Raw genomic sequence first — 27,107 nt, forward strand, 5'->3', positions numbered from 1 at the left:
CAATGACCCACTCAATGCCTGTTCTTTGTGGAATAGACGTGTACAAGTCACACATGTCTATTGTCAAAAAGTTATACTCATCCTTATATTCAAGTTTGTTAATCTCAGCTAAAAATGATCGAGTCTTTACAAATCTGGTACTCTTGAGCAAAATACTTTTTAAGAACTGAGTCCACCATTTTAGCACAGGGTCAAGTAATAGATTGTCTTGCGTCGACTAATGCATGCATGGGTGGGTCTTCCATTGATTTATGGATTTTAGGGATACCAAGGAGGATAAGTATTTGTGGGCTGGGTGAGGATAAGTAGTTGAAGGTGTTTAAGTCTACTTGTGAGTCAATAATTAAATCATTGGTGTACGACTTGATTTTGTTGTATGCTATATTTAATTAATTATGACTCACCTTGGCGTAGGCTTCAATATTAAGTATCTTTAACATTCTTTCCACATAGTCCACTTCGGACATTGTTACCAACCCTCCCCCTTTGTCAGGTATCATGATACGGATAGGTAAGTTCCTCACATACTGAAGCTCTTCCCATGCTTTTTCTCTAACATTATTCCTGTTAGAAAAATGGTGATGCACACCCCCTAGTTTTGACCCGATATCCAGTTCACAAATAGTGTCAAAAAATGCCAACATGGGGTGCAGTGGTGGGTTAAATGTACTAGTAATGTGCAAATTATTACTATTCGTCTGTACACGATTGCCCAACATCACAGCTAAATTCAGCTTCCTGATATAAAACTTAAAATCTAATAATACTGAGCTAAGTTCACTGTGTTTAACAGGAATAAATGTTAAACCTTTAGCAAATAGCTCAATAAGCTCTTTGTCAAATGCATACTCCATAAAGTTATACAGTTTAAAGTCACGTTCCAAATTGTATAAGATAGTATATTTACCATTTTGAAGGTTCACATTTGTTTCCTCTTCGAATTGCCTGCTCTGGTGTTGTAAGTCCGAGCAATACAGGTGAACAGTTGAATTCCTAACTTGTATCAGTTTTAGGTTTTAAGTAATGAAATTGGTTATTTCCATCACAGGCAGTTTATATATATATATATATATATATATATATATATATATATATATATATATATATTATTAATACACATATTTGATTTATGTTTTTGAGTGTTTTGTCTATTTTGTATTTTTTATTACAGATATTTGAGCCTGAGTGCTACACAGTAGGTTGGATTTATTTCATAGTTTTAGCTTTTTAAAAGTTAATTGATTTTGATTATATGCTTAATTTAACCTACTGGATTGACTTAAAAAAGAATGGCTTTTATTTGTGTTTTGTATCTGAGGAAGTTTAGCCAAGATGCTAAACGAAATGCGCTTAAGTTTATTAGAGTTCTACTGTTATTATTTTTACTGTTTAACTACAATAAAGTGGAGTTCTGGTCAACCGAGAAGACTTTTGCTGTTCAAAGTCTGTGTTTTTGTGTTTTAGACTAAGTATGAACTCTCGTTTGGAAGAGTGCAAGAGAATGAGTCCACAACTGCTTCACACAGAAAGGATTGAAAAGGAACCTGCAACAAGAACTACCAACAATTGTAGTGAAGAACAGTATTTTCAGATATGTCAGTTATATTTTTGAAGGACATTAGTGTTAGTGACATAAGGAAGCTTAAACCAGAATAAGAAATAATAAAGCAACATAATTTTAACAATACATAGATCCTCAACAGGAAGCGTATGCAATAGTTACTTTTGTTAAGTTATAAGGAGTAAAAGGGAAGGAGAAAATAATGTTCTTTTTTTGTAAATAGAATGAAATAAGGAAAGAAACTTTAGAGAAAATACTTCTAACTCACTGTGAAGCTCAAGAGCTGAGGATGACCACATCCAGATACCATAGTGGCAAATGAAATCTGAAGGATGTTGGGGTTGTGTATTATGGGTTGGGAAGGAGCTTGAGAGTTTTTTAGAGCCATGAGCTAGTGTAACAGCTCAGTCAGATCTGAGGATCAGACCAGGCCCCATTAGTTGAGGATGAATGAAAATTAACATCAGATCTAACTCATTTTCCCTTTAGCACTCTGCATTTAATCCTTTTCTTGTGCTGTAAGAATTCCCTTCTTCTGCAATACTTAATCATTGTCACCCCCTCTAAATATTTCATATTACTTCAATCCCATATCTCCTCCTCTATTTCTTCCATGTTTTTAATGATTTTCATTGTTGCCTACTTACTAGTTATCTTCTGAAGTAATGCCCATCTTCCTTAACTCTCAAGTCATATCCACAATCTATTCCTTACAGTCCTCTCTTTTCAAAAGATAAGAAATGCCTGTGTCTCATTTTTGACATCTTTACCCTGCACCTTATTATTTTTTGTTGTTGTTGCATGATCTGATATAGTTACTGGATAGGTCCCGAAGCTTTCAATTAAAAACACATGCTCCTGTGAGATATAATTTCTGCTCAGTCATTCTATCTTGGAGAATGAGTAAATTCAAAATTCTGGATACAGAATAAACATCTTCCATACCAAATATTTTCATACACTGCTTCTTTAATCTACCCTCTTTTGGTATATTTCCCTTCTAGGTTCCCTTAATATGTCCTTACTATTGCAAATCAGATTCCAGTTCCCACCCATATATAATATTCTGTGATGAAAGCTTGTTACTTCTCCACAAATTCTCCTAAGCTATATTTAGTAGTTTTAAATTTGATAATAAATACATACTAGCATAATCCCCCCACCAGTAATGCCTTACTACCACTTTTTTCCTCTTCTGTCATCATTAGAGCCCCTCTTACAATTAGTATTATCTACCTTTTCTGTTGTCACAGACATTCTGTTGCATGTCCAGCCTAAAGTCCTTTCTCTGTCAAATTCACGTTCTCTTTTCTCTCAGATGTGTCTCCTGTAACATTATTTGCACCCTACACATCTTAATATAACTCAATACTGTCTGTTTTGTCTATAACTGTAATTTCATTTATGCTCCATGTTAATATTAATGAAGTAGACACCGATAAAAGGCATTATTTCCACATATTATACACAACAGCTATTCTGAATATGTTTCCAACTTATTACGTGCACATAGTAATATTTGGCAGGCTTATTTTGTACATATTTGTTTCTCCTCTTCTTTTGGAATTCGTATGTCAAATTTTCCCAACATTTTTAGTTCAATAAAAACTGTAAAACAAAACATTGAACCCATTTTCAAAACCCCATCCCTTTAACTTGGAGCAAACACATAAATACTATTTACACTTTCCAAAAAGGATGTTTAACCCTCTCCCCTTCTCCATAAAGGATTGGCTGCACTCACAGACATCACTTGTCCTAAAGTTTGGGTTAACCATGCTAAAGTGCATGCTACAACTGTTCATTTCCATAATTTCAAACTTTATTTTCACTGAACTACTTGACAATTTCTCATTACTTAACTATATGTTGTAACTTTTTAAATTTCAACTGGAACATACACTTCAGATTGTTCATTATTAATTCCTTGTCACCTGCAAGCTCTTTGTCTTCAACCAGAAGCATTTTCCAATGTAAAAAAAAAGCTAACAACTTTTGAAAGACTGTTATACATTTCTCTTGGAACACACTGGTCAGACTTCTAATGATTAATTGTTTGCAACTGTTTCAGCTAATATAACACTGTAACACGTAATTGTCTACCATGGGGTGATCACTCTTAGGAAGAAAGCAAGGGTTATGTGAATCACCACAATGGTGCTCTACAAAGTATACTTGTGTTTATTATTCACTGTATTAGTACTTGGATGAAAAATATTCATTGAACTGAATGGTTTCCTTGGCAAGTGAGGACCACCTGTACATGGGAGTAGGTACCACAGGCAGTATCCAGTTGGAAACCAGAATGCCAGCAATACCAAGTTTCATATACATAAGGAAATGTGCTGCAGGCTTCGGGAGTCAAGGAGAAAGCCTTGGAACATGCACACGCTTAGGTCAGTGTAGTGTAAATCAATCCCCAAACATCTTACTCATGGTTCGCAATGTTCTGTTTTCAAAAACAGGTTAACTCCCTGGTGGAATAGTGACCCTGCAAAGCACATCCCACATTCTGGATAGAGAGAATGCAGATATGATGGGCATGCCACCCTACAAGTACAGTTTATGCACTGGAGAGCCTCAATTCCACATGTAAGTCACAAATTGCTGTCTACCAGCAATATCATGTCTGACATACAGGGAGAGTTGCTACACCAATAACAGTGGACTACTCAGCCGCTCTGCTGAGTTCTCTGGTAAGTCTTGGCTATGCTCAGAATAGGTAATAAGATTTAATGTATTTTACTGTGTGCTGTTTGCCCTCCCATGACACCATCAGAAAGTGCTACCAGATGACAGTTTCATGAAATAATCGGATAACTGATTTCCATACAGTACATACAAGCACATGTTTTTTTTAAGCAAATAAATATAACCCCACTGGTGTAATTAAAATAAAAAGCTACATTTTTTTAGAATGAGAAAGCTGCTTTACATGGCAAGAACATAATTACATCAAAAAATAAGTAAGCAAATATTCACAAATGATCTTTAAACTAATGGGAACAAAGGAAATATTTAATTCTACATATATGATCAATACTCTGCCCCATAACTGCAGCCCAAGATTACATCACATTAATATTTATCTTGCTGCTTTTCAGACTTTATCTAAAGCATTGATAGATTACAACTAAAAAATGTACTTTCTTGCTTTAATATCACTAACATATACAACAATCACTGATAAAAATTACACACCTCACATTTAAAAAAACTCTGATTATATACTATACAGAGCTGCTTTACAATATAGCATACAAAGTGTACAATGAAAATTGTTATATAAATATAAGAGCAAACCTGCTTTACTTAGTTACTTCTTCAGTGTCTTTGTAAACATTAATGACATAAAGTGAAGTGAGGTTAAAGTTTAGGGTTCTCCCACCAATTTAGCACAGTCAACAGTTTTCCAGTCTTTTTCGTATATTTTGTTACCGAACCAGAGTTCACATGTCTAAACTGTATTGAATATAATTAATTCTTTACAGTTCTCTTATTCATTCACTAATTTCACATCATGTTGGTTTTCTTTCTGATCATCTTGAACTCCCAACACCACTCTGGTTCATGTCAAAGGTTGTTCTACTCATCTCATGGCCTTTTTGTTTTCTGTCAATCAAGAATTTTTATTTGGAATAGTAGAAAAGTTCCACTGGCAAAGTCTCTCAATGGGCTCTATTGTCAGAAAAGTGGGAAGGAGACTCCCCTTCAGGTGTCTGGCTCACTCTTTGTTGTCTAAACTTTATTTCCTCCATTAAAAATGTTCAGTCCTTTAGGAAAAGGTATTCTGAAGACAGCCGGCTACTGAAACTTGACTCTCACACCTACTTCTTGACATTCCTTTATTGTTGGGATAAACATGATTCTCTTCTGCCTGATGTACAGCAAATGATTATCTACAAACATTCTGGTATGCCCAATTTTTTAATAATTTTATCTCCTGCTGCAGTTTATCAGGAGCAGCTCTTTTTGCTGATTGCATCTTTACTAATATAGGTATTGGCTGCTTTTTCAAGACCATATTTGCAGCATACATACAAACTGGGCCCTTAGTTAATAAATCCTGGTGTGGAGTCTCAGTCCAGTTTCTTATTTGTACTTTCATAAAATTAATTCACTTTTTTTCCCTTCCTCTTATCTGGTATAACATTAATGCATTTTTTCCTTCTAGTTATCTAGTATAAAAAAAAAAAACAAAAAAAACCCACATCAGTATCTATTTTGCCATTTCCATAAATTCTTCAAGGTATGGTTGTCCAATCTGGTGCTCAGGCTCCTCTCACTACCCATAATCCCTGTGTAAGAAGCAAGCTACCTCAGGTCATGTTTGCCACCATATCCATTTGATTAATCTTCATGCTCAGAAGTGGTTTTCATGAAGTATTTATCTCAATAGATAAGTAATTTCCATTTGGGCTTTGTTTTATTCTTCCTGTCTTTAGCTTATGCTTACTGTTCTTCCATACCCCTGTCTTTTTTTCTCTCTCTCTAGATATATATATATATACACATGCACACACACACACACACACACACACATATATATATATATATATATATATATATATATATTTTTTTTTTTTCACTTTTTACTTTCGAGATTCCAAAACCTTGATGTTTTGAGTTCAGTATCTCAAAACTCGAGATTTTGGTATTTCAAAATTAAAAAGTGGACCCATATATATATATATATATATAAAGTAGTTTACATTTATTTTTTTTTGTGGCAAGTTATTTTCAGTCATCTTCCTCTATTTTTTTCTGTGAGGATGGTGGATAAGCCCTTCAGTTTTAAAAATGATTTGTGCAATTTTAATAGCTCATCTGGATATCCAAATAAAGCTGCTTCTAATTTTCCTACTTTTGTCATTTCACTTTATGTATCTTTCATGAGTATCACTTATGTACTTAGAGTAACTCTAATTTTTAAACACCTTTATTGAATTATCAATTGTGACATGAGCAGACTTATATTTATATAACAGTATTCGAACCATATTAACAGGTTAACATTTACAAATATTACGCATCACATATATGTTTATACATATCCTATAATCATTATATTATATAAATTACTCAATTCTTGCTTTCTGTTGAATCTCATTTCTCCTCCAAATCATTCTTCTGCATGTACTTTTCCCACAGTTTTCATTTTTTTCTATGTAATTTGTTCCTACTCTTTTCTAAAGATTCTACTTCCTGTCCTTTTATCTCTGTTACAATATTCACTACTTCAAGTATAGCTGGTTTAGATTCTGAATTCCATTTTCTAGTAACTGATCTTTTGGCAGACACCAGAATTAAACTTAACAATGCCTTACTATGTTTACTCTGTAGGGAAATTGTAAAGTCTGCCAACTCATTACACTCCCAAAACATATGTTCCCAGTTACCTCTTTCTTCCCCATCACACCTCCAACATTTCCCATCTACCTGAGGAAAAATTATTTGAAGTCTTCTTGGGGTATAAAAGTAACTATGCAAAACACTTTCAGGCAAAAATCCTAAATCATCTACATTTTGTTGCATATTTAGAAGCCATACATATGCCCTCAGATTGTTTCTTTGTGAATTGATTATCTAATTTCTCTTCCCAATCCTTTCTGACCTCTTATGACTGCTTCCTAAAGTATTTGTAAAGTATTTTATATGCCCTACTAATTATCTCTTTGTTAACAGCAGCTTCTTGTTTAGATTCAATTAAAAACTCAGACAGTGCAAGTCTTTCATTTAGGCTTCTCCAATCCATTTCTCATTGTCTGTACAATGAGATCTATCCCTTACAGGGATTCTGCCATTGTATTACCTTTCCTTCTCTAATTATTTGTTCTTGGTTTCTTTGCCAGCTTTCTCCAGTAAATTCCAGCCCCTCTTGTCTATTCCCTATACCCCTAATTGCAGTAATCCCTATCAGCAGAATCACCTTTCTTCATTCCCATGTTAGCTTAGTTCTTATTATACTTTCTGCTGCTTTATGAATATAATATTCTGCATGAGTGTTGTTATTCTCTTAAAGGTTCCATGTCTAAACTCCCATTCTTTCCTTGTTTCTTGTACTACCCCCTTCCTTCATCATCATCCCTTTCCAGTTTGAATTGTAGCCTTCTGTTTTTTTATATAAAAGAGCCTTAACTGTGTAGCTCTAAAATATCCCTTCAAATAAGCTAATACTAAACCTCCTTGTGCTTTTGGGAGGATCATTTATCCCACTTGACTCTTGACCCCCCCCCACCAAATAAAATCCTACAGCTCTTTATTAATTACTATCTACAACTTCTCCTCTGGTTGATAAAAATCTGTCTGACCTGTGTATAAAACTAAAGGGACTAAAAATTATTCTGCTTGTATCTTGCTATCCATATACATAAGCAGGAGCTTCCTGCTTCTCAGTTTTTATACTAACTTTTGTTTACTCTCTCTACATATCCTTAGCTGTCATAACTGCAACCTTTTAATTCATACTCCTGCATACTTCACTGTATCATGTCTCCATAAAAATGGGTATTGTTGAACCAATTCAAATGTGGGTACATGGTTTATAGCTAGAGCCTTTGTTTTATCTTCATTAATTTTAAATCCTGAAAAAAAACTGGAATGGTCTCAGAATATTCCACAATACAGAGATGTCCCTTTTGGTTCCATCAGGTGCAAAATAATAAAATTTGCAAACAGTCAGTTTTTCTTGAACACCATACCAATTATATCTTTAAATTTCTCAGTCCTTTATTTTCTTTGCCTTTGGTTTTAAATATAACACAAATAACAAGTAGGGGAGAGAGAGCACCCCTGCCTTGTTCCTCTGTTCAGAGAGAACTTAGAAAAGAACCCTCCCACTTTGATTTTTGCCTCTGATCTTTCATATATTCTTCTAATTAACCTTATTATTGTATCAGAAAATGCAAATGCTTCCATTGCCCTATTCATAAAATCCCAACTTATTGTGTTGAATGATTTCTCTGTAATAAGACCCACCAATAACAGAGGTGCTTAGTTATATTCTGCTTCCCTCTGGATCATCGTTGTTTTATTAATGTTGTAAAATGTTTGCCTCCTCTCCACAAAACCACATTGGTCCATATCTATAAAGATTAGCATCAACTTTTCTAATCTTTTAGCCATTACAAATATAAATACTTTACAATGAGGTTTTAAAAACAAAATGGGCCTCTATGAAGCTGGATCAGATGGGTATTTACTGTCTTTGGGTATTATGGCCACCACAGCTTTTTTTCCAGGATGTTGGTGCTTCCCCTCCTCTTAAAACACTGTTAAACAAAACCTTCTAGATCTTTAGCACTTTATTCCCTCTTGGCTTCCAAACCTCCCCCAGAATACCATCAGTCATTGAAACTTTTCTGTAGACTGGTTATATATCACCATTTTTATCTCAACTGCTCTTATCTTAACTTTTAGTTGTTCAGCCTCATCTGTCTCTAACCTTGGCATGTTTAAGTCTTCCATAAATATTTTCATTTGTGCTTTTCCTCAGTCTCACAACTTCTCTGCTTTATACAATTTTTTTTAAAATGTCCAAATATCTTTAATACCTCTACAGGATCTCTGGTTATTTGTCTTGTTATAGGCTCCCTGAGTGTGACAACAGCCCTTTGTACTTACTGTTACCCAAGTTGTTGTGCCAAAAGTTTTTGAGCTCTGGAGTTATCAAAAAACAGTTACTTAATAGCAGTCTTTCTTAACTTATTATCCGTATATTACCTTATTTTCTCTTTAGCACTCTGCAATTGTGCCTATTCTTATTTTGTGAGATTTCCCTTGGTTTAACCTTTGTCAGACCTTCTAAATAATTTATTTCTTACCAGATCTTTGTTTCTTTTATTTCTACCATACTTTTAAACTCCAATTTCATTTTCTCCCACTCACTAGCTACAAATTCTGGAGTATTTTCTATCTTCTCTAAAAACTCCTGGATAATTTCCACTATCCATTCCTTAAATTCCTCTATTTTTAACAGGCAGGTGGGGAAACTCCAGTGTCTCATCTTCACTTTATTACAGTGCATTTTTATCTTAGTAATTATTGGCACAGGATCTGAAATAGTTATTGGATGTATCTAAGTTATCAATTAAATGTATGTGTTCCAGTAAAATATAATTTCTGTCAAGTCTAGCCCAGTTATCGTACCTTGGGAGTAATATGTAAATTTATTACTGACTTCATGTTTTTCATACCTAATATTTTTAGAAGTCTACCATCTTTTGTTATATTTTCCTTTCTGTGGCCCCAAAATATACCCTCATTGTTGCAAATAAATTGTTGCAAATCAAATTCCATTCCCCACCTACAAGTCATATTCCTTGCTATTTCTCCCAAACATCTTAAAGCTCCATAACAGCAGTTTTAGGTGGAATATAAATATATGCCAGCATAATCATCCCTTGCCTGTAGCTCCTTACTGCTACAAATCTGCCATTATGATCCTTTTTTTCATCTTCTATCACTATTGGAGTTCCTCCAGCAATTAATATAAGTACTCCCCTTTTCCTTTGTTCCTGATATTCTGCATTATATCCATCCTGAAATCCTTTCTTTGTCAAATTCACATGCTTAGTTCTTTCATAATGTGTCTCTTTAGCATTGCTATTTGCAGTCTGCATTTCTTAATATAGCTAAGTATTCTTTCCTTTTTGTCTATACCTGTGAGACCATTCACATGCCAAGATAATATGGAAAGTGTTACCACTATGGTAAGAAGCCATTATGCCCACCTATTATATATGGCAGCTTTCTTAAATGCTTATTTCCAGCTTTTGTGATACGTGCACCTATTAATGTTTGGCAAGTTAACCCCGTATACAGTTTTCTTCTTATCAACATTGGAAACTGTCACATTTTACAAAACTTTTTGTTTTAGTAAATTTGCTCAGACAAAAAAAACACACCCTGAGATCACCCCCATACTCTGTTAACTTAATGCAAACACATAATTATGTACATCTTCAAATAATGAACATTAACCATCCTAATAACAACATTTGTGCCAGACAGCTGCTAGCACAGGCCCTAATTAACTTGAAATTGAGATTATCCATGCTAAGACTCATGTTATTGCCTGTGCTTCTACTTACACTAACTGCAGTATATTCTTTTTTTTTATATATACTTATTCCCCCTCCCCAGATGTGAAAACTATTTGCATACTTTCAGAAATCATTAATTTTTAGCCTTGAAGAAACCAGTATTCTTTCTTTTATTGCCATATTATCAGCTTAGCTCCATGAAAATGTAAGAGAAAAAAAAGAAAAATGTAGTTTTCTTTTGCAGCCTGACAGACAAGCTGAAACATTTGTTGCAAAAAGAAAAAAAAAAAAGAAAACTTTTCATTATATGCAGTGTTCCCATATTTACTTATTTCCACTTAAGATTAAGCCAAGGGTCTTAATCCAGAAATGTACCTATGCAAAGTAAAATAAAACTTATCAACTCTACATATATTATGATCTGCGTACTTTTATTCCCACCTCAATAACCCAAGATTACAGCCTATTAACAAACATGCTTTTCTCTAGCATTTTTTTCTCTTTTGCACTATAATACCTACATTTTTAATACCAAAAAAGGAGAAGAAGAAAAAAAGGAAATTGTTTACTTTAATAACTTTGTCACATACAAGAACAACTAAAAATATACAATTTATACTGGGAAAAGTTTCGTAGACAAGAACATGTTTTACCTTTTCCTTTCTTCCCCACCCCTCAGAGTTAATCCAAATATTAGTGACATGAATCAACAGTTCAGAGTAATGGTAAGTGTGGAAGAGAGGTGAAGAAGAGAGTTACAGGCAGGGCAGGGTGGGTGGAAAAGACTGTCAGGAGTGATTTGTGACAGACAGGTACCACTAAGAGTGAAAGGGAAGGACTACAAGAGAGTAGTGAGACTAGCTATATTATATGGGTTGGAGACTGTGGCATTGACAAAAAGGCAGGGGGCAGAGCTGGAGGTGGCAGAGTTAAAGATGGTAAGATTTGTATTGGGTGTGATGAGGGTGGACAGGATTAGGAATCACTACATTAGAGAGTCAGCTCAGGTTGGACGGTTTAGAGACAAAGCCAGAGAGGTGAGATTGCTTTGGTTTGGGCATGTGCTGAGGACAGTTGCTGGGTATATTGGGAAAAGGAAGCTAAAGATGGAACTGCCAGGTAAGAGGAAAAGAGGAAGGCCTAAAATAAGGTTTATGGAAGTGGTGAGAGAGGACATGCAGGCGATTGGTGTGACAGAGTAAGATGCAGAGGACAAGAGAAATGGAAAAAGATGATCCGCTGTGTGGCAACCCCTAATGGGAACAGCTGAAAGAAGAAGAAGAACTATATTAGAAGATTATGCTTTCTGTAATGTCTTTCAATCTGAATGGTCTTATAGATACATAAAAAAGAAAGAGTAGTGAACTATCTTAAAAAATGTATGGTGCAAATAGCTATGCTACAGGAAACGCACCTGGAAATAACTGAACACGTGAATTTGATAAAGAAAGGTTTTCAGTGTGGTTATTCAGTGGTATATCTGGGGAAAAGGAAAAGAGGAGTACTTATATTCATTGCAAGAGGAGCTCCAATGGTGATAGAAGAGGAAAAAAGATAATAATGGAAGATATATAGTACTAAGGGGCTACTGGCAAGGGAAGAGGATTATACTGGTATGCATTTTCATTCCACCTAAAACTGCTATAATGGAGCTTAAGAAAATTCTGGGAGAAATAATCGGCTTTCAGCAAGGAATATTACTTATAGATGGAGACTGGAATTTGGTTTGCAACAGTGAAGATGTGTCTGAGGGCCTAGAAGGGAAAATATAATATGAAAATATTTGGCAAGGAAGATGTGAATTCAGTACAAGGAGTTCAGAATGAACTTACATATCATTCTCCAAGATACAAAAACTGGGCTAGGCTAGATAGAATTTATATCTCACAGGAACATGTGCATTTAATTGAGGGTCTTGGAACACACCCAATAACTATTTCAGATCATACATCAATAATAACTAAAATAAAAACACAAGGTAATGAAATAAAAACGAGACATTGATGCTTTCCCGCCTGTAGACTGAAAAGAGAGGAATTTAAGGAATGGGTTTTGTAATTAACTCAGGAGCTACTAGGAAGACAGAAGTTTCTTCTGAAAATATAGCTAGGGAGTGGGATAAAATTAAAGTGGAGTTTAAAACTAGGGAGGAAATAAAGGAAAGGGAGATATGGCTAAGAAGTAACAAGAATTATTTAGAGGGACTGACAAATATTTAAGTATTGCAAAATAAGGTGAATCTCTCAGAACAATAAAAGGAGCAACTGCAGAATGCTAAACAGAAAATAAGGGATTACCTTGATAATATGCATGAGTTTAGAAAGATTGCTGTTAAGCAACTGTTTTTTGATAATAATTCTAGAGCACAAAAACTTTTAGCATGGCGACTCAGGCAAGAGAAAGTGGAAAGGGCAGTCACCAAACTTAGGAAGCCTATAACAAGAGATTCTGTAAAAGTATTAGAAGTATTTCAAACATTTTATGAAAGTTTGTATAAAGCAGGGAAATATGGAAGTCAAGAAAAGGTACAAATTAAAATGTTTATGGAAAAATTAAATATGCCAGGGGTAGTGGTAGATGAGACTCAATTACTAACAGGATAGAAAGAGATGAGATAAAAATGGTTATGTATGACAATCTACAGGAAAGTCTGCAGGAATTGATGGTATTCCTGCGGAAGTTTGGAAGTTAGGAGGGAAAAAACTGATAAAGAGCTGCAAGATTTTGTTTAACAGTACTTTAAGAGGAGAAGTACCAGCATACTGGAAGAAGGCAGTGGTAATGATAATATCTAAAGAGGGTAAAGAACCATCAAATCCAGCTTCATACAGGTCCATTTCAATACTAAACCATGATTATAAAGCATGTATGTCTATTATGGCTAAAAGAATGGCAGACATGATACCAAAATTGATATATATGGATCAGTGTCATTTTGTGGCAGGGAGACAAGCATTTAACAATATTGATGCTCCAGTAGGAAGCAGAATGTAAGAAAATACCACTGTTATTGGTGGGTCTTTATGCAGAGAAAACATTAGACAGAGTACAATGGGACTTCATGAGCTGGGCAATGGAAGCATTTGCTTTCCCTGATACAGTTTTGAGGTTGGTTAGGAGTATATATGAGGGATCACAGGTGAAAATTAAAGTGGGTGGGGTCCTCTCTGATAACTTCTGCTTGAGTAGAGGAACAAAGCAGGGCTGTCCACTTTCTTGTTTCCATTATATTTAGAACCTTTGGCAAAGAAAATAAGGAATTCAAAATTCAAGGATATAATTAGTATGGTAGTCAGGAAAGATGGCTCTATTTGCAGATGATATTATTTTATACATGTCAAAATCAGAAAGGGGCATTACAGTGTTGTGGAACATTTTAAGACAGTTTCAATTCTTTTCGGGATACAAAATTAATGAAGCTAAAACAAAGGCAATAGCAGTTAAGTATGTACCCACACACAAATTGGTCCAATATCCATATTTATGGGGACATGATAAAATGAAATATTTAGGAGTATGGATTAGAAATGACTCTGTTGTGGCAACTAAGGATATGTGGTACTAACTACCAATGCAGCAGGGTTTTCAGGAGTTGCCACAGTGTCACTAAAATAAGCATAAGTACTCTTATGATGTTAAAAGTATTTTCTAAAAGGCCATCCACAATGAAAGCAATAGTAATGTTTAATAATAAAATAATAAAAATAGAAAACATGGTGATACTGAATATCTAGTTACAATAAACACCAGAATTTTAATAACAGGAGATATAAATAATTATACAGTTGGATAGATTCACACAGATACAGAAAATCAATCCTTAACTATTTAACTATATTTTCCTGACTGACGAAAGAAATTACTGTTTCCTAGTTAAGTTACTTACTACAGCAAGGCAAGATGATGAGTGGTGAGTTGCTTACTACAGCAAGGCAAGATGAGGCATGAGGTTGTGTGAGATATGTGTGAGAGCTCTTTCCTGTCAGGTTCTGAAGAACAAAGTGCTGCTGCAAGAATTCTGTCATATCTCTCACTAGTATATAAAAATTAATTTCAGTGCTGGTTATAGAATGACATCACATCTGGTCACCTGGCAAATACATACTCAGAGCTTTGCTAGGATCTGTTACAGCATCTGAAACCTATAAAACAATTTCAAAAACTTCCACCCTCCAGGGTAGCAATTATTTCACCCCTAAGGACAATACAGTAAGATTTCTAGTCCTGGTTTTCCCAGTAATGTTTATCTCTTTCTGCAATTAGACCTGTAAGATAAAGTCTTTTTGGCCTCAACCCATTCAATTTTCAGCCTATTTTTCAAAATTAGCTGGATTGAGGTTAACCTCTTCCCTTCCAGAATTCCTTGTTAAAACATATACATTTAATCAGTTAGAATCTTACTGTCTGACATACATGTATATCTTTTACCTGTCCAGCAGGATCCACTGATGATGCATTTTTAACACAAGCAAATTTACAAATACATTTTTAATACAAGCATCTGTTCAAATCAGTGTGATAGTCAAACGACATAAAATTCTTTAAAATCTCCAGCTAGCTATGCTGATATATGTTGCACATGCACTGCCCTAACCTCCTTGGCACAGATGACAGTACCTCAATATCTTAGAACAATTTATTGTCAAAAGTTTGAATCTTAAATGGGAGGATTTTTCAGATGTTTGTTCAGATGCCTTTAGACATAACATTTAAGGAAAAAATAGGACTGATTCTAACAGCAGTACTAGATTAAAGAGTACCAAACATTTAAGAGTAAATATAAATGTTCTATTATATGATATTGTACACTAGGATTATAACTAAAATATAAAATGTAGAAATATAGTAATAGTACAACACATAGAAAGAGATCAGAATAAAAGTGTTCATTTAGTAAATAAGAATGTATGCATTTTTTATTCTATGTTTTTGTCCTCTAATTTTCTGTATATATATATATATATATATATATATATATATATATATATATATATGTATATACATATATATATATATATATATATATATATATATATATATATGTATATATATATATATATATATATATATATATATATATATACTTCACATGACTGAAAACTCAAAATACTGAATTTCATTTGACTGAGACCACAATACTTAATTTTCAAAATACTGAAAACTCATTTGACTGAGTCTCATTATACGGAAAGCTTACAATGCTGAATTTCAAAATACTGAATTTTAAGCCATAGACATGCACACTTACACCAGTGACTAACTCTAAAACTTAAAAACTACTTAAACAGAAACCGAATAATATAAAACCAAACTAGGTGGGGGGGGGGGCTGCACCCCCCCACACCCCCCAACTATGTATACTAACTCCAGGATTGCACTACAGTGAGGGAAAAGGGCATATGCCTTTTACTTAACTTACAGTACTGTACACACTGCAACTACTGCCAGAAGTGCACAAAATGTCCACCATATTAACTTAGATACTTCTCATAAAAATATAAAGAGACATGCCCACATTTAGAAACATATAATACTACTCTCTACACTACTATTGGTATTCTGACAGTCGGCACTTTTAAGTTACAGTATTTTATTTTATTTTTTATCACAAGCAAGTCACAGGTGAAGGGAAACGCACATCATGTCTATGGCTCCTTTTCTCAAACTACAGTTTCCCCTCTCATCAGTAACTGTATAATTTTGCTAATCTGAATCCTTAAACATTTATTTTCTGTAACCTTGGTCATGCTGTCCTACCTCATGCACTTTTACATTCAGTCCTCTAGATGTTTACATACACATGTCGTTCAATCTGTAGTCACTGCATTTCACATACTGTACTCATAAAGGGCCTGGTTTTATATCTGTTTTTCTCTCACTAGATATTTTTGGAGTTCTTCTGATCAGGCCTTCACTGAAAAGGGATCTTGTAGGACTAGCTCAGAATTTCTAGGTTATCAAATGCCAATTAGTGGTGTCTGACATCTCTCTGGTCACAACGTGTACACCCCCTGGATTTTGTTCTTCTGTTTCTTCCTTGTCTAAAGAAAGAACTGCAGTGGTAGGTTCAGCAAATTTCACTGAACTTAGGTCTTCTTCTGCAGCCTCCTCTTCCTGTGCAGCAGTTCACAGATGCCCCGGACCTGAGGTGAGGAACAACCTTGGAAAACCTGAAGGTCCAGGGTCCTATAAGGAAGGAGCACATAAACAACAAAGAAAGCTTCAGGCCAGTTATTTTACATTAAGAGGGTTCGTGGTCTGCAATGTTTGAACTGTTTAATGTTTAAAGTATGTAAAGCAATTATATAAGTCAGCACTAAAAAATTAAAAGCACTACACCCTCAAAAACTCCCCTTGAGTACCTTGTTCCCCATTGGCCCTTTTTTTCAATTATAAAGGAATTCCCAATACTATTCTAGCATGTCCAAAGGTCAGTTGTCAATCTCCTCTCTGGTCCAGCTGGTGAATCTGGGAATCTTGAGGCAATGTTATAACTGCCTCATGTACACAGACAACCCTCTCCTCCTCCCAACTAATTCCAACACATGTGAGAGATGCAACCATATAGCCATGCTGGAGGCTAAGCTCTCTCAACTCAGTACTGGTGTAACCAGTCAGGAGGAGAAGGAAACCACACTCACTACAATTCCAGTCTCACATAGACCTACCATGACAGCAAACCAAACACATAAACACACAAAAACATACTCAGAGGCTCTAAATAAAAATCTGCTTAAGCAGCAGACCTCCAAAGCAGACACCCAAGCAACCGCTACCCCAAAACAAAACACATGCAATACATAGCTCACAAAGCCAGTATGCCAAACAGTCACAGCCCTTAAGGCTAAACAACACACCTGATACACTTGTAATAGGTGACTCTATCATCAGGCACACTTACGTCCCGCTCACCAGGCTGAACAAGGAGAAGGTCACGGTGAGCTGCCTGTTGGGCGCTAGGATCCGCCACATAACACAAGCACTCAGGTCACTCCAAGGCAAGTACAAATATGACTCAGTCATTGTCCATGCTGGTGTGAATGACCTGAGACGTACCTCCCTGGACTACATGAAAAGAGACATAGAGGAGCTCTCTGAGCATGTAGCCCAGGCTGGTATGACCCTGACCTTGAGTAGCATCTTACCCTCACCAAGAATGATGCCACAATATGAAGACAAGATAATCAATTTCAACAATTGGCTTAAGTATTGGTGTCATTCAAAGGGGATCCAATGCCTGTCAGCCTGGGAAGACATGCTCAACAAGCCATGATGCTTCGCCTCACTCTTAAGATCAGACCATAAACTAATCTCACTGGATATTCACATCCCGACCCCACCTCCTGCCCAGAAAATTACAGTGAAAAACTTCTCTAAAGCAAATTTCACACTCCTCAAAACCGAGGTGGAATCCTTCAAAGCCCCCAGGCCTGTGGAAAATATGGCCCAGACCGCAGAATCCTTTATAAACGCATTCTATGAACACCTTCAGGAATGCATGGATCATGCAATTACATATAAAACCAAGATCCAATCCTCCAAAGGCAGACGTCCTGTCTGGTGGACCCCAGCCATAAACAAACTATACAATAGAAGGAGGAAGCTACTACATGATAGAGCAAAATTCCAAAAAGGGAAGGCATCTCTGATCAGTATTAGCAAAAAACTACGGGCACTCATAAAATCATCTAAGGCCAGCTTCGAGAGAAAAATTGCACAGGACACTAAGGATAATCACAAGGCTTTCTTTAGTTATGTTAGGAACCTGGGTGGGAATTCCCAGATATGCTCAGAATTAGTCCAAAATGACAAAAAATACACCGAACCCACAGACATTGCCAACATCCTAGCTGACAGGTTCAGCGCAAGCTTCTCACCCCCCACCAAAAGGGCAAATATCTATCCCAGCAGAGTGCTGCCCCCCTGACATCTCAGATGCTCAGGTGAGAGCCGCCCTCTCTAAAGCAAAAAACATAGCATCAATGGGACCAGACAGTGTCCCAGGCTGTGTCCTACATGAACTCCAAGAAGAGCTAAACCCAAACATAAAACTACTGTTTAATCTCAGCCTTACTACAGAATATGTACCCAAAGAGTGGCGTACAGCAACAGAGGTACCTCTCCACAAAGATGGTTCTTCAACGGATCCTGGAAACTATCGCCCCATAAGCCTGACTAGCTTGGTCTGCAAAGCTATGGAAAGGATCATCATGGACCTCATAAATAAAGATATTGGGGACCTACAGACACTGGATCCTACCCAGTTCGGCTTTGTTAAGGGCAGATCCTGTCTTTTAAACCTGGTCGATTTCTTTGAAACAGTCACCAAGGCCATTGACGTGGGGAAGGTGGTCCACACAGCCTACCTGGACCTCGCAAAAGCCTTCGATACAATACCCCACTCGAGCATTATAGATAAGCTCACCAGCTTAAATATAATCCCCTATGTCACTAGATGGGTTACAAACTGGCTCAAGGACAGAACCCACATGGTTAGAATTGCTGGAGCCATGTCAGACTCCAAACCAGTTACAAGTGGCATCCCACAAGGCTCAGTCCTGGGACCTCTCTTGTTCGGTATATATTTCTCGGAGGTACAGGCCAACATGGAAGGACTGTGGCTGACCAAGTTCGCAGATGACTGCAAACTGGGCGCCATAATCGACTCTCCAGCTGACACAAACATCCTCCAAAAGGGCCTCATAGAAACAGACAACTGGTGCCAGAGCCATGGCCTCAAGCTAAATGCCAAAAAGTGTATAATCATCCCCTTTGGCAAAAACAAAGTGCCCACAAATTACCACATAGGTTGTAATCAATTAAGTACAGAAGAAGTAATTAGGGACCTGGGGACCCAAGTTGATAGCAATCTCTCATTTGACAACCACGTGGCCAAAGTGGTTAGAAAAACATTTTATATAGCCCACCTAATCATGAAGGGATTCACATCTAGATCAGGGGAGGTCATCATGCCTCTTTACTCATCCCTCATCAGGCCCATAATTGAGTACAATGCCCTTTTTGGGATGTACCTTACCAGACACCTGCAGCAACTGGAAAGACCCCAAAAGTACCTCACCAAGAGGATCAAAGGGTTCAAACAGATGCCATATGCTGCCCGGTTAAAGAAACTCCAGCTCTGCTCAGAGGCGATCTGTGCCTGATGTATAAAGCCATGTCCAACCCGGAATTAATGGACATGCTGCACCTCAGAAAATCCAAATCCCATCGAGCTACTGGCTCGAGACTTGAACCTCAGCACTGAAATAAATAGGACATGCTGGAGGGACAGATTCATAACCCAGAGGCTCCCTTCACTCTGGAATAAAATCCCAGTCCAGGTTAGGCAGAGTCCCTCATTGACTCTCTTCAAGAGGAATCCTGATGAGTGGATGGGAGATCGTAGGTTTACCCCGGGTATCACTTCTGTGTCACTGTTAGACAGAGGCACAGTATACTAACCTCGAAAAAGGGCATAGCAAAATTAATTTAAAATGGGTGGCGAAAGCCAAACACACTCTGGCTAGGCTAATAAATGCCCAAGGGCAGATAGCCTAGTATGAACTTATGAACCTAAATGAGGGTTGCGATTTTTGCACATCGAGCTTTCCACTCTTCTCTTTGCCCAGACCCCCTTGAAGCTGTTCACAGACAACACCACAGTCCTTTGGTTTGCGAACAAGTGGGGGGAAAAATTCATATTTGCTTTGTAGGTTGGCTCTTCAGACTTGGCGGATTGCTTCTCAATCAAATGTCACCTTACAGTTTATATTCCTCAGCTCAAAATGTTCTGGCAGACACTCTAAAAAGGTCCATGACCCAATTCCATAAATGGATGCTCCACAAGGATGTGTTTCTGGACATTATCCACTGGTGGGGTACACCTCAAATAGATCTTTTTGCCTCCCCTCTAAAAAGACAACTTCCACAATTTTGTGCCAGAGTTCCAGGCTTTCTGGTATGGAAGGTGGATGCCCTTTCAATATCTTGTAAGGGGATGTTTCTTAACGCATCCCCCTCTTCCCACTTATTCAGAAAGTTCTGCTGAAGCTTCAGCAGGACAAACCAAAAATCTTGCTGGTGACCCCCTTTTGACCAAGACAGCATTGGTTCCCACTTTTTCTGCATTTAGCCAAGGACAATCATCACGTTATTTCACAGGGTGGACCTTCTCACACAAGACAAGGAATCATTAATTCACCAAAACTTAACCCTGAACCTAACTCTTTGGATAATAGGGTTCTGATCCCTTTTCAACACCTCTTCTTTGAGGATGTGCTTATAGTCCTGCAGGAGGCCAAGAAATCTAATACTTGGAGATCCTACTTGTCCAAATGGAAGAGGTTCTCTGTCTGGTGTCTAAAGAAACAGCTAGATCCATTTTCAGTGGATGTCCCTCTAGTTTTGTCTTACTTGTGTGAGCTGGCTTATTCGTATGTCAAAGCCCACTTATCTGCCATCTATGCATGTCTGCCTCTTTCCCCTCCCTTAGCCTCTAAGCTAGAGGTTAATCTTTTTCTTAAAGGTATCCTTCATATCAGGCCTTCCAGGAAACATGTTCATTCACCCTGGGGTTTAAATATTTTACTGGAAAAACACCCAAGCCCCCTTTAAGCCTGCTGTCACATCTTAAAGCATTGCAGCTGGAAGACTGTGCTGCTGGTGGCCATCACTTCTACTAGGAGAGTCTGCTTTGAGCCTGCTGCCACAGCTTCCTTAAAGCATCGCACTTGGAAGACTGTGCTACTGGTGGCCATCACTTCTGCTAGGAGAGTCTGCTTTGAGCCTGCCATCTCAGCTTCCTTAAAGCATCATACTTGGAAGACTGTGCTGCTAGTGGCTATCACTTCTGCTAGGAGAGTCTGCTTTGAGCCTGCTGCCACGGCTTCCTTAAAGCTTTACACTTGGAAGACAGTGCTGCTGGTGGCCATCACTTCTGCTAGGAGAGTCTCTGAACTGCAAGCTTTAATGGTATCTCAACCTTTCCTCATTTTCCACAAAGATAGGGTCTCTCTACATACTAACCCCTGTTTCATGCCCAAGGTAGTTAATGATTTGTCCCTTAACCAGTCTATTAATGTATCTACCTTCTTTCCCTCACCTCTAAATTTCAGTAAAAGGGTGTTACATACTTTGGATGTGCATAGACAACTCAGATTTTACCGGGATAAAACAAAGTCCTTTAGGAAATCAGAACAACTTTTTGTTTCCTTTCACTCTAGGGTGCTGGGAAAGCCTGTGTCAAAACAGACTATTTCTTCATAGATTTCTAAGGCCATTTCATTCTGCTATGTTTCCATGGTAAAACTCTTTCTTCCTCAATGAAAGCTCATTCCACTAGGGCTGTTGCTTCATCTGAGTCCTTTTTCAAAGGGTTGGACACTGCTTCCATTATTGAAGGCAGCTACATGGTCTTCTGTCCTCACCTTTACCAAGAATGCTGAATCCTATACAATTGCACTTTATAAGCACTTACACAAGTGAATGGATTGTGCAATCCCTAACAGAACCAATATGCTATCCTCCAAAAAAAGGAAGCCAATCTGGTGGTCCCCTGCTATAAACAAATTCTACAACAGAAGAAAGAAACTATTGCAAAAAAGAGTAAAATCCCATGATTGGAGGAATTCCGTGGTCAGCCTCAGTAAGAACCTGAGAACACTCATAAAATCCACCAAAGCTAGTTATGAAAACAAAATTGACACTGATTCTAAAGACAACCACAAAGCATTCTATAGCTATGTCAAGAATCTCAATGGCAACACTCAGATCTGCTCTGAGTTGCAGCACAATGGCACTAAATATACAGAACCAACCGATATTGCCAACATCCTGGCAGATAGGTTCAGTGCTAACTTTACCCCTCTCTCATCCCATCTCTATACTGGAAGAATGCAAAGTTCCTATAATCACGGCTGCACAGGTAAAAAAAACACTCTCCAAAGCCAAGAACACAGCATCCATGGGACCGAACAACATCCCACGCTGCATTCTACATGAGCTACAGAACAAACTGGCACCCCACCTAAATACCATGTTCAATCACAGCCTCACCTCAGGCTTTGTGCCCACTGAATGGTGCACAGCAACGGTTATCCCACTCCACAAAGGGGGAGCCACCACGGACCCCGGGAACTACTGCCCCATTAGCCTGATGAGCCTGGTCTGCAAGGCTATGGAACGTATCATCATGGAACTTATAAACAATGACATTGGTAATCTCCAAACTCTGGACCCTACCCAGTTTGGGTTTGTAAAAGGCAGATCATGTCTCCTAAACCTGATAGACTTCTTTGAAACGGTCATCAAAGCCATAGATGAGGGTAAGGTGGTTCACACAGCCTATCTAGATCTTGCCAAGGATTTTGACATCATCCCCCACTCAGGGATTTATACCTAGTTTAGAGAGTTTCTCTATAATTCCAATGTCACAAGATGGGTTGCCAACTGGCTCACTGACAGAACCCACACTGTGAAAGTAGCAGACTCTAAATCTCACATCAGACCAGTGACAAGTGGAGTACCACAGGGTTCAGTCCTAGGTCCTCTCCTGTTTGGTATCTACTTCTCTGAAGTACAGGCTAACACAGAAGGTCTTTGGCTAACAAAGTTCGCAGACGACTGCAAACTAGGAGTCATAATCAAAACTCCTAATGATGTGGACATCCTACAAAAGGGCCTCACTGAGACAGATGCCTAATGTCAAAGCCATGGCCTCAAGTTCAATGCCAAAAAGTACATTGTCATCCCTTTTGGTAAAAACTCTGCACCCATGAACTACCACATAGGTGGTAGTCTACTTAACACCGAAAGTGCGATAAGAGACCTTGGGACACAGGTGGACAGTAGTCTCTCCTTTGATAATCACATCGCCACAGTAGTCAGGAAATCCTTCTATGTGGCTCACCTCATCACAAACGGTTTCTCATCCAGGAAAAAAGAGGTCATTGTTCCCCTCTGCTCATCACTTCCCATACTCTGGAACAAATTACCTATCTATATCAAACAAAGCTACTCATTAGCACTCTTCAAGAAGAATCTTGATGATTGGATGGGAGATAGGAAATTCACTTTGGGGATGACGTCTGTGGCTCTACTTGACAGAGGCACAGGAAAATAATTTTCTTGGGTGGCAAAAGCCAGGGTACTGTTTGGCTATATAGGCCCTAGGGCCAATAGCCTAGTACCTACCTATGAATTACAAGCTGGAGGAAATCTCCAGAGCAAGGTTTGCCAGGGAAATCCTGGACGGTTTTGTGGAGAGTTCCTCTGTTCCATCCTCCCTTTCCCTTTCATGAACTCATGTTATGAATACTGCAACATGGGAATAGATGGACATGGAATAGTTGCGTAAAATCTTACCATAACCATAGATGTCCTTCTATTCCATGCTGCAGTATTTTATCCCACCCTCCTTCACCCTTGGTCCTTGTATTTCCCTGGATGATAGGTTGCCTCTCCTTTTTACCCTTGGACTACTGTTTTGACTGGGGCATTCACTTCTGAGGATGGTACGTACAGGCTTCACTTTTATGGCCTATGCTCCCTGCTGCCTTCGTTCAACATCCCATGTACCTTTCAGTAATAAAAGTTTTTGTATACTGGCCAGATGTTCGGGTTGCCTAGGCAGAGGAACCTTTATGTTATAAATACTGCAACATGGAAGAAAAGGACATCTATAGGTAGGGTAAGATTTTACACAACTATTTTTTCTAGTTGATTTTCTTTCACTCTCTTAATTTCTACTTTACAGATCCATGCGGTGTACTTCCTAGCCAGTAAATGAATTTTACTCTAGTTTACAATATCACTGGCTGTTGTCTCTCAGTTTCTGTTTTCACACTGAAAGAGCTGAAATTAAGCTGTTACTCAGTGTGCAGCCATATTGGAAGTCAATGACTTTATTTTTGAGACTTCTGGAATTGAGCATAAATGAAGTCAAAGAGTTTGTGAAATTTACAGTCTGAGAATTTCACATACAGCCCATCTTATTTTTTTTACCAACTTAGTTTTCCTAAAATAAACATATTTCCTTGCTGACTTAAGTGTAGACTGTCCCTTCTAAAATAAACAATTTCATCAGTCATTTCTTCCCAACTAAATGAATAAACAATGTTTTGTTTCCTCTGCAAAATGTTCCTTTTCATATTAAGTTTGTAAGCTCTCTTGCAGCATGTGCCAGTTTTTTGTGCTGGAATAACATCAGGCACGAGAAGACAAAAACCTTTAATTATACTTAATTTCATAATGTCAATTATTGTACGCTAAAGTTGGAGATATTTGCTCTACACATATCATTTATGCCACCAAAACAAACCATTCCATCAGTCTCTTTACAAGAGAATAGTCTCTCTACAGCATTTATTATATCTTGCATCCTATAGCCATATAGCATTTATTATACCTTGCAACCTATAGCCATGTATTGTTTATTATACCTTGCATCGTACAGCCATGTATTGTTTATTATGCCTTGCATCCTACAGCCATGTAGCATTTATTATACCTTGCATCCTATAGCCGTATAGCATTTATTATGCCTTGCATCTTACAGCCATATAGGATTTCTGGGTTCCTATCACGTGATCGAAAATTGTAAATGGCGAACGAGTATTGAGCGAACCCGATTGGTTGAAACATCGCGTGTGTAACACAGAAATCACTGTAGGAAATATTTTCCCTTTACTTCAATGCAGTGCAATCTCGGAGTAGGAATATTTAAGTAGCGGGGGTGTGGGCGGCACAGCGTTTAGGTAAGTATAGTTTTTTATTTTTATTTTTTATTATATTTTTGAAATTTCAAACATCGCTCATATGGTGTCGACCATATGGTGTTCGATGTTTGAAACTTTCGAAAATATAATTTAGACCCAGGATTTCTTATACTTTGCATCCTATAGCTGTGTAGCATTTATTATACCTTGCATCCCATAGCCATGTCGAGTTTTTTATACCTTGCATCCTATAGCCGTGTAGTTTTTATTGTACCTTGCATCCTATAGTTGTGTAGTGTTTATTATACCTTGCATCCTATAGCATTGTAGCATTTAGTACACTTGTATCATATAGCCATGTAGCATTTATTGTACCTTGCATCCTATAGGTTCATAGGTAGGTACTAGGCTATCGGCCCAAGGGCCTACGTAAACCTAGCCAACTAGGTTCCCTGGCTTACGCCTCCCAAGAAAGTTATTTTCCTGTGCCACTGTCGAGCAGAGACACAGAAATAATCCCCAGGGTGTATTTCCTATTTCCCATCCACTCATCAAGATTTTTCTTGAAGAGTGCTAATGAAGAACTTTGCTTGACATAGATGGGTAGCCTGTTCCAGAGTATGGGAAGTCTCTGGGACAGGAATCTATCCCTCCAGCGTGTTCTGTTTATTGTGGTGACAAGGTTTAGGTCCCTAGAGCATGTAGCTCAGGGGGATTGGGATTTATTTAGGTGTATCATGCCCAACAGCTCTGGGTTTGACATAGCTTTTTATGTTAGGCAGAGATCACCTCGGAGTAGCCGATATGCTATGGAGTAAAGCTGGAATTTTTTGAGACGGTCAGTGTAGGGCATTTTTTTGAGGTCAGTAATCCACTTTGTGAGGTACTTCTGTGGCCTTTCCAGCTGCTGCAGATGTCTTGTGAGGTACATTCCAAAAGGAACATTATACTGTCTAATGAGTGTCGAGTAGAGGGGAACAATAACCTCTTTTTTCCTGGATGAGAACCCTTTTATGATGAGGTTTGCCAAGTAGAAGGACTTCCTGACTACTGTGGCGATGTGACTATCAAAGGAGAGACTACTGTCCACCAGGGTCCCAAGGTCTCTTATCATGCATTCGGTGTTAAGTAGATCGCTGCCTATGTGGTAGTTCATGGGTACAGAGTTTTTACCAAAGGGGATGACACTGCACTTTTTGACATTGAACTTGAGGCCATGGCTCTGACACCAGGCATCTGTCTCAGCGAGGCCCTTCTGTAGGATGTCCACATCATTTGGAGACTTGATTATGGCTCCTAATTTGCAGACATCTGCAAACTTCATTAGCCAGAGGCCTTCTGTGTTACCCTGTACTTCAGAGAAGTAGATACCAAACAGGAGAGGTCCCAGGACAGAACCCTGTGGTACTCCACTTGTCACTGCTTTGAGGTCAGATTTGGAGTCTGCAACTTTTACAGTGCGGGTTCTGTCAGTGAGCCAGTTGGCAACCCATCTTGTGACATAGGGATTTATACCTAGTTTAATGAGTTTAGCTATAATTCCAGAATGGAGGATGGTGTTGAAAGCCTTGGCGAGGTCAAGATAGGCTGAGTGAACCACCTTACCCTCATCTACGGATTTGGTGACTGCCTCAAAGAAGTCGATCAGGTTCAGGAGGCATGATCTGCCTTTCACAAACCCAAACTGGGTGGGATCCAGAGTTTGGAGGTTACCAATGTCTTTATTTATGAGTTCCACAATGATACTTTCCATGGCCTTGCAGACCAGGCTCATCAGGCTAATAGGTC

General features: G+C 37.9%; 1 protein-coding gene across 1 annotated transcript in view; it reads left to right on the plus strand.

The window, feature by feature from the left end:
* Positions 1–1,471: 1,471 nt before the first annotated feature.
* LOC122815217 (tropomyosin-2-like) overlaps positions 1,472–27,107 on the plus strand; it is a 117,554-nt gene continuing 91,918 nt past the window's right edge. The window contains exon 1 of the mRNA XM_044087533.1: positions 1,472–1,581. Coding sequence (XP_043943468.1) covers positions 1,472–1,581 — 110 coding nt within the window. The remainder of the gene's footprint in view (positions 1,582–27,107) is intronic.

The sequence above is a fragment of the Protopterus annectens genome, chromosome 1.part1 (genome assembly GCF_019279795.1).
Source record: "Protopterus annectens isolate FY-2018-M chromosome 1.part1, PAN1.0, whole genome shotgun sequence".
Classification (NCBI taxonomy): Eukaryota; Metazoa; Chordata; order Ceratodontiformes; family Protopteridae; genus Protopterus; species Protopterus annectens.